Source organism: Rhinolophus hipposideros, assembly GCF_964194185.1.
Source record: "Rhinolophus hipposideros genome assembly, chromosome: 3".
NCBI classification, from domain to species: domain Eukaryota; kingdom Metazoa; phylum Chordata; class Mammalia; order Chiroptera; family Rhinolophidae; genus Rhinolophus; species Rhinolophus hipposideros.
In genome coordinates this window covers 98,177,445-98,186,092 of record NC_138049.1, presented here as the reverse complement: position 1 = coordinate 98,186,092, position 8,648 = coordinate 98,177,445, and the positions used below count along the sequence as shown (strand labels likewise).

The 8,648-nt window shown below is 48.0% G+C and overlaps 1 protein-coding gene across 1 annotated transcript in view; it reads left to right on the top strand.

Moving 5' to 3' along the window:
* The window catches only part of APOBEC2 (apolipoprotein B mRNA editing enzyme catalytic subunit 2), a 13,799-nt gene continuing 5,151 nt past the window's right edge, over positions 1 to 8,648 (top strand). Inside the window, exon 1 of the mRNA XM_081044233.1 lies at positions 1 to 485. Coding sequence (XP_080900359.1) covers positions 355 to 485 — 131 coding nt within the window. The 5' untranslated portion in view covers positions 1 to 354. The remainder of the gene's footprint in view (positions 486 to 8,648) is intronic.

Below are 8,648 nucleotides of genomic sequence, written 5' to 3'. Positions count from 1 at the left end.
GGGGGAGCAGGTCAAGCCATCCCCACCTGCCAGCTTCCTGTCTTTGCTGATAAATAGGAGACACTAGCGGCCAGGTTTTCCATTCCACAACCCCACCCCCACCCCTGGCCATCCCAGCACCCACTGTCACTCAATTAAAAAGAGAGGGAGAAGGCCTGGGGGAGGGGCAGGAGGCCTCTAGTTATAAAGCCTGTGGTGAGAGGGTGAGCGTGCTCAGCCTGGCCTGCCCAGTCTTCTGCCCGTCATCCCCCAGCAGATAGAGCTGCTGACAGCTGCTTGGGACTCTGCTGCCAGGCCCTGGCCCAGACTGCTGCCTCTCCGCTCTCTCGGTGACTCCCCAGCCACAACTCCTCCATGGCCCAGAAAGAAGAGGCTGCTGAGGCTTCTGCGCCTGCCTCCCAGAATGGAGAGGATCTGGAGAACCTGGAGGACCCCGAGACGCTGAAGGAGCTGATTGAGCTGCCGCCCTTTGAGATTGTCACAGGGTAAGAGCCCGTGTGGCCTGGGATCGTCCTCTGTGGGAAAGCATGAGCTGGGGACGGGCTGGGGGGATTCAGGAAGATCATAGCCGGGGCCCGGGTGAAACTGTGAGGTAGGGACTTCAGGGGACACAGCAGCAGAGCCCTTTTGGCTTCTAGGGGTGATACCACGGACCCTCTAATCAGGGGGGGTTAGGAGAAACTCCTTGGAGGCCCAGAGAATGAAACCACCTGCCTGGTCTTGGGATATCACCTGCCTGGCTGGGTGGTTTCAGTGGTTTCGTCCTGGGGAACTTGGTAAGGACATAGAATGACACTGGCACATTTAAGTGTGGCCCCAGGCAAAGGAAATCCTCCCTCTACTTCTCTCTCTGCTTCTGAGTGGGCCTCTCCTCTAGCTGTATGTCTCTCGCTCTTTCTTTAGAGCTTCCCTCTGGAGGAGAAGACCTAAGACAAGGAAGACAGTCCCATCCTTTCCTAAACCAGACTGAAAAGCAGTTTTTTCCTTGTTCTGTCTTTTCTGAGTTTCGCCAGGGACTGTCCACATTCACCCCCAAGGAAACAGAGAAGGTAACACAGGCCAGGGCCAGGAGCTTCTGGACAGAGGAGGCATTCCCACCCCCTCAGCTCCCGCCTGGAGGAACCAGGACCCAGAGCAAAGGTCTCGAGGCCCCAAAGAGAAGGCCGCATACACGGTCCCTCTCTCTTGTCCAGACCACGCCATCTTCAGGAGTAAGACCAAGTGGTCTCCCTTCTCTCCTCTCTGTGTGCCTTTAGTAAATGACCCTGCTAAGTTCCTGAACGAAGACTAAGAAGGAGATACGTGGGGCCACCTTTCCTCTTGAGTCCGAAGGTTTCCTTCCAGGGTTTCTCCACCAATGTTCACGGGGAGAGTAGGGACCATACTTAGAGAATTTTCAGGAAGAATGGAGGTGTGGTGCCTTCAAGGGGCAGAAGGACCTACTCTGGCAATTTGGACCTGCTGTTTTAAGCTTGGCAAGTGATTTTCCAGTCCTGGCCTCGGTTTTTCCATTTGTAACATGAGGAAGTTATGCGAGTTGATTCCTAAGGTCCCTTAAAGCTCAGATAGCTTCCGATTTCTAAGAGAACCTGAGGGGGAGAAAATGCATCCTAATTCCTGAGGCAAGACTTCAGGGTAGAACCCCTGAACTTGCATTTGTCCATGCCCAACCATCACCCTCAAGCTAGGATGAAAAAAGCAACAGGCACAGCTTAACACAGTCATAGGGAGAGCCTATTGCCAGCAGGCCAGGAGACTCCTCGATTCCAGTGGCTCTCTGTGGAAGGAGATCCTTTTTCTGACACCTAAGCACGCTGGCCCATGCCGTCCTGGTCCCAGACATGCACACGCATGTCCATTCTGTGCAATACTGCGATCTCTCCAGGAGCAGGGTAGGTCCCAGAACAGAATTACACTAGCTTTGTTGAGCTGAACAGGCTTTGGGGGTCCAGGATGGTGGATGCTAAAGGGTTAAATTCCCCTGGTGTAACTTACATCAGTTCAGGGCTTTATAATCGTGGCCTATGTTCCCATGCATGAGCTCTTTCAACCCTCAGCACAGTGCTAGGAGAGGGAAATATGTTATTGCCACTGTCAGACGGGGCAACTGAGGGTCAGGGACATTGAGTGATTTGCCCAAGACCTCAGAACCAGTAAGTGGCAGCCAAGTGTCCTTTCCATTGTTCTCTTATTCATTCTGGGTCCCACATTTCCCAAACAGCTCCACCTCTCTCCATCTGCCATGTAGTGAGGTTCAGAGCCTACCCTGACCCAAGACTCAGAAAGAGAGGCACAGTGGGGAGGCTTTCTGGGCGCTCTGAGAGCAGCTCCAGAGAGGTGGAGCCCTGAGTGTTTCCCAGTCACAAGTAACAGCTGTGGAGATCTGTCTCCTGGGCCCTTCTGGGTAAACAGACGGCTTAAAATAGCCCAGAAGTGTGGCTGTCTCTGTGCAGGGACAGGATGAGGGAAGAGCTTTCCTCTCCTCTCTCCTTTCGTCTCCAGATGCCCTGGAGTAAAAGAGGTCCGAAGTCATCTGGAGAGGGAAGAGAGGAGGCTAGGAGAGGAGAGCAGGTCCTCTCCTAGCTTGGATTCCCACAGGAAATGGGTCTGGGCTCCTTATATTTGGGGTACACACTAGCGGAAGAGCAGGTGGCTTTGTAGGAAACAGTCTGAGGTGGGGAGGGAGTAGACAACCTGCTTGTGGTGATTCTGGTTTGAATAGGGCACTCAGGATTGAAAGTAGACATAAGAACATTAACAAAATAACGTGGTAGAAAAAGGTCTAAAGCTGCTGCCCTTTGACCTCACATTGAGAGTGGATCGTGCGCTTCTCTTCCCAAGTCTGTGTTCAGTGACTCTATGTTCAGTGACTCCACATGGGTTTCTTGAAATCTCCAGAAAGAGAGCGTTTGCAAAAATCAGCAAACGTTTGAAATTGGGGCTTTTTTTTTTTCTTTCTTTCAGTTTGCTAGGTGCTAAACGAGCACAGCCCTGAAAGAGAGGACCCTTTGAAAATGAGAGGATGAGGAGAAGGGATGAGGTTTGGGAAAGCTAATGGATAAGATTTGAGGCCCAGAGAACATATCATCCATTAGTTTGTACTAGGTTTAATTTCTTGAATGTCGATCATTGCTCAAAATCTGAAGGGTTGGATCACTCGACCTATCTTTCAGATGAGAAAAAACAAGACTTAGAGTCACTTGCCCAAAGCTAATGGATGGAGGAGGGCGTGAACCCCAGGACTGTCTGACTCCAAATCATCACACTGTGTCTGAAAAAGCCATAAAGAGGAGTCTTTTTATAGTCAACAAATATTTACTGACTAGGAGTCATGTCTTTACTGCCTGTTTCCCCCACTAGTATTTAACTTCCACGAGGACAGAGACTTTGTCTTTTTAACTGCTTTGTCGCTAGCACCAAGAATAGTACCCAGCTCCTAACAGTATCAATAAATATTTGTTTTTAATAAATAAATAAACTAACAAATGAGCCCCTATTATGTTTCGGGAGGCAGCATTTCCTGTGGGGAGAACCTGAGGAGCCAAGTTCTGGACACATGAAGATCTAGCAGCCCTAGGCTTAGAAGAGACTGTCACGGGTTCGTGGCTGCCTCCGGACTCAGCCTGCTTTAGGGGAGCTCCGGAGCAGCAGAATTGTTTGTCTCCCCATCTTTCCATCCCAGTGATGAGCGACTGTGGCTCGGCCTGGCAGCACCTGTGTGTTTGTCTTTGTCTCTACGGAGTTATGTTGTGTATGATTTTGCATGAAGCTGAACCTGCTCTCCAAGGGGCTATTACGGAACAGAGATAAATGGCACAGGCAGTGATTCTCCTTCCAACCACTTCTTCAGCTTCCAGTAGTTTACTCTGACCACGTGAGCAACGCGGACGAGGCAGGGTTCAAAGGAGAAGGGACAGGCAGGAAGTGAGGTGCCTTCCACACCACTGTGAATGCCACGAGCCCCTCCCCTGTTACCTGGACTCTGGAGCATGCTGGGAAGGTTTGTTCCATTAAGATAGAAGACAGCCACTGACTCTCTGACCACCTTAACGTCCACTGAGAGCTGGTGGAAGGTCAAAGCTCAGTGTAAAGACGGTGCCTCCCAGGGAAAAGGGGCAGGCTCGTGGCTTGCCTCTGGCAGAATCCTATCCAGAACTGCAAATCAGGAGCTAGCAGCCAGTCAAACTCCTCCTCAGCTCTAGGAAGGCAGTCTGTTAGAAACCTCTCTGCTGCCCTATGCACTCTTCTGACGAGGCCCACTCCTTAGCATCCACTTTGAACATGGTCTGAAAAAGGGAAAGGAACCTGAAAGCCAGCAGTTCTGCCTCTTTTGAGCAGGTCATGAAAGGCCTGGTGAGGAAAGCTGAAATGAGTCAACACTCAACTATCTGTGGGTGGATTTTCCACTGCATTGATTATCTTGGAGCAAATGTTTCATCTCAGACCAGCTTCTGCTGTCCTCTGGGTCGCTTCTTTTCGCTATATAGATTTATGCTTAGGAAATGCAAAATGCAAATGTTTTTAAATGTGAACGTGAGACACACACACACACACACACACACACACACACACACACACAGAGGGTGCCCCCAAAAATGTATACACATTTTAAGAAAGGAAAAAACTAGTAAAATTACACTGATGGTAACCACTTGTAATTACAGAAGTCAAACGTGACTTGAATTCATCTTTTGTTACCAGTATATATTGAGTATTACAATTTTAATACAGTTTTTCTTTTCTTAAAATGTGTATACATTTTGGGGGCACCCTCTGTATATATATACACATTTACTGACATCCTTTTTTCCTCCAGCAAGCTGACCATTTTTTCCAGATATTAGGAGTCTGTTTCCTCTCGTGGAGAATTGCAGTGCCCAGTAGCCTGAGTCTAACTAAGCAGATGAAGTGTGAATGGCCTTATTTGCAGAAAGAATGAGGAAGTGCTGCTTAAAGAGGTGCTATGTGAGGATGGGAGGAGGGGATAGGAGTAATGCTGTTGATTTCTGTGCCAGAAGAAATGACTGAATCCAGGTGAAAACCTCTACCTTCAGCATGTCTCTCCTGACCACCACTCCAACATACGCGTACCCACACACCCCACTTTCACAGTAAAATATTTGCTGGGGTTGAGAGTGAGAAATATGGTTCTCAGGCATATCATGCTACTAGGGGAAAAAAAGATGTTTGTGATTATCTAACAGTTAGTGTCACTCTTTCCTTCCTTCGACTGGTGGGCATAATAATGTTGACTTGTTCTGTGATTTTATAATGTCACCCAAGATGACCATGCTGTCTTAGCTCCCAGGAGAAGTTGCAGACCTCTACCAACTCTGCTCTCTGGGTTTCCCTGGTGAGAGGCCTAAAAAAACCTCATTCGACCTTTACGCTCCTTCCAGAAGACCAAAAAGGACAGAAGCCAAGCAAGCTTAGTCTCTGAGGAAGTCCAAAGGAAAGACTGGAGCCTAGACCTTCCCTGACATTCCTTTGCCCCTCGAAAGCATTCCCATTCCTGAGGCACCTGTTCTGTCTTACCCTATTGTTTCTGCTGCGGGACAGGTACACCGTTAACATAGGGAAGATGAACTAATATAGGGAAGGGGCATGAGGACTATTTTTGCAGAAGGAACTAGGAGGTTGGATTCCAAGTCTGCTGCCTGCGTGCTGCCAGACAGAGCTCAGGCAGACGTTAATGAATCACACAGAACAGACCATCCAAAGGCTATAAAGCAAAGAGATCCCATTATGACCATCCCCGTAGTAAAACCCACTGCAAATAAGGCACAGGTTGTGCTTTACAGGAGTTAAAAACAAACCTGTCCCTATTGTTCCTGCATCTTACTGAAGTTAAAGATAAACTCTCCATTGTTCCTCTCTTCTCTTTCCCCCCCCATACCAATGAATTTTCCATAGAAGCGGAAAACATACAAACCCTAGCCTGCGGGATGGAGAGGGGGATAATCTTCCACTAGCAATTAGAGACAGCCACTGTTTATTGGGTGACTTTTGTTTTCTTACTGACTCTCTGCTAAATAAACTTACTTTTCCTTTAAACTCTATATGGACACCTGACTTCTTTCCTACGTGAAGCCAAGGACCCTCTCTTCCTGTAACACCCTGAGGCTGCTAGCCAGAGGGGTTGGAAAAGATATTTAGAGAGAGGTGAACTTTCTTCTTCTCCCTTGGGTTTCACCTTTCTCAGGGTCCTCTCCCCTTGCCAGGGAAGAGGAGGAGGGGAAAACAGCAGAGCTTAAGAGGGGCTGAGGAAAGCAGCAGTCTCAGGCCATCCAGCCAATTTGGTATGCTGGACCAAATTCAGACTCACGGCTGGGCTCTACTTGGCAAAGTTGGAGCAATACTTTTGCGGGGGTTCCAGAAGGAAACCTAAGGGACCACACAGGCAGATTTTGCTGAAGCCCCCAAGCCAACCATGCAGTCATGAATACAGAAGGTCCTCAAATAAGGCGTTTCCTTCACCATTGATGAGATGCTGTAGGAGCTTAAATCTTGTTTACATCAATTAGCCTACCGTGAAATTCATTTCCTATTATACATTGATTCCCTTAAAGTCACAGACCTTATCTATCGTTAAGTGAGGACTTACTATGTACTTCCAAGGGGTTCACCTGAGAATCCATTGGGGTGGGGTTGGGGGTGGTCTGGCATAAGACCTTGAAGAGCAAAAAAGGGCCTGGGTAAGAAAAGTAAGCTGTGTGCTTCTTGGGAGGAAAAAACCACTCCAGGAAGAGAAGGGATCATTTAGCAACTGGCAAAGTTCAGGAGTGGTCTGGTGGGGTGAGTTTAATTAGGGAGAGCTAATCTCAGCAGGGATTGAAAGAGGAGAAGGGGAACCATCAGGCCATCCATTCTCCCCAAATGTTAAGTAAATAATAAACACGTCTAACCAGGGACAGAAGGGGCTTAGAGAGCTAAGTATAGTACCCAAAGCAATCCTTGGGGCTGGGTCCTCACACACATCCATCTCTGCAGTGGAAACTGAACTTGACAGCAAGAGACATGGAAACTTGGGTGGAGAAAAATTGGTGATGGGGGAGGGGAGCATTGCAGGGAAATAGCTCAAGTTCACTCAGCTCTTTGGCATCTCCTGCTTATCCCTAAGAACCCAAAGCCCTGGAACACCAGGGATTCCCCTGCAGCCCAGGGAGTTGGGTGACCTCTCTGGGGAAACAGAAGTCAGGGTGGAGTTAATGGTTGCCACATGTATCTTCAGGGGCAGCCCGAGAAGTTACATTTTTAAAAAAGAAAACATTTAACCTGTACAGCTGCTACTCATTCCTCGCTCTCCTTCTGGCATTTTCAGTCTCTCCTGTTAAATCCTCCTCATCTTCCTAGGCCTTCAAACCTGCCCAAATCTTCCCAGTTTTAGAAAAACACACACATACGCATAAAAGATAAAAACACTCGGCCAACTCTGATGCCCTCTCTAGCCCCTCTCCATTTTTCTTTCTTCTATGAAACTTTAAAAACAAACAAACAAACAAACAAATAAACAACCCCCTTGGCCTTTCTCTGCTGCTTTCATTTTCTAATCATCATCTCCCCCTTGAAGCCACTGGACATATTATTCATCACCAAGTCTGATGCCACCAGGTGGGCTGTCTTCATTTCAGGCTTTCCCCAGTTTCACTCTGTCTGCCTAAAGCCCCCACAGCCTTCCTCCATGGACGTGACTTTTATTATGCCTTTCTTTATTCAAGAACCTATGATTTTCTATTGCCCCCCGAATCAGAGTGAAACTTTCAGGAGCCTTCATACATCCTTCACTCTTCCTACTCATTTGGAGCCGTTTTCACTTGTTCTCAGCTGCCTTATTTACTTCTCTGTCCAGCTAGAATCCAGCTGCTAGATGATAAGCATTTGGAAAGCGGAGGCCAACTCTTTCATGGTTTTGAAATGATTCAATACTGTATACAAGATAAGTCATCTCAAGATACCCTTTGGTAGTGTGGCCTCAAAGACAAAAATTCTTGGACACTCATGTGACAACTCTTCTTTCACCCAAGGGCTTGAGAAAGTCACTAGGAGAGCATGGCACTGCAGGTTGTAGGCCACTCCATGCCTAAGATGCAATAAACACGAGTGACGAGGGGGAAACAAAGCATGAAATGTTCTGTTAAATATTTGTTTTGCTGTCATGAGAAAGTTGACACGCATGCCACTTTGCAAAATTACTATTTGAACACCACTTTTCAAACCTGGCCACGTATTAGGTTCATCCAGAGAGCTTTTCACAATGCTGGTGCCTGGACCCCCTTCCGGACGTCCTGCTTTAATTGCTTTGTAGTGGGGCCCAGGCATTGACGTTTGTAGAGTCCTCTAAGTGAGTCTAATGTAGAGTCAGGTTAAAGTCGCTGAATTTAGAAATGTACCCATGTGTTACGTGTTGGGAGTGATGGAGTGTTTGGAGACCCTTCCGAAAGGGGTGACCAGAATGCATCTCTCTCCAAATTCTCTCCTCTCCTCCCTTTTGGGTTCTTTCATACCTTTTTGTCACTGACATTACCATAGAGAAGGCCTGTTGTAAAAGTAAGAGTGAATGGGCCTGAGCTCGTGCAGAGCTAGCTACCTCCTCCAGGCCTGTCCTAGGAGCCAGAACTCACCATTCTTCTTCCCTGTGCCTTTGTCTC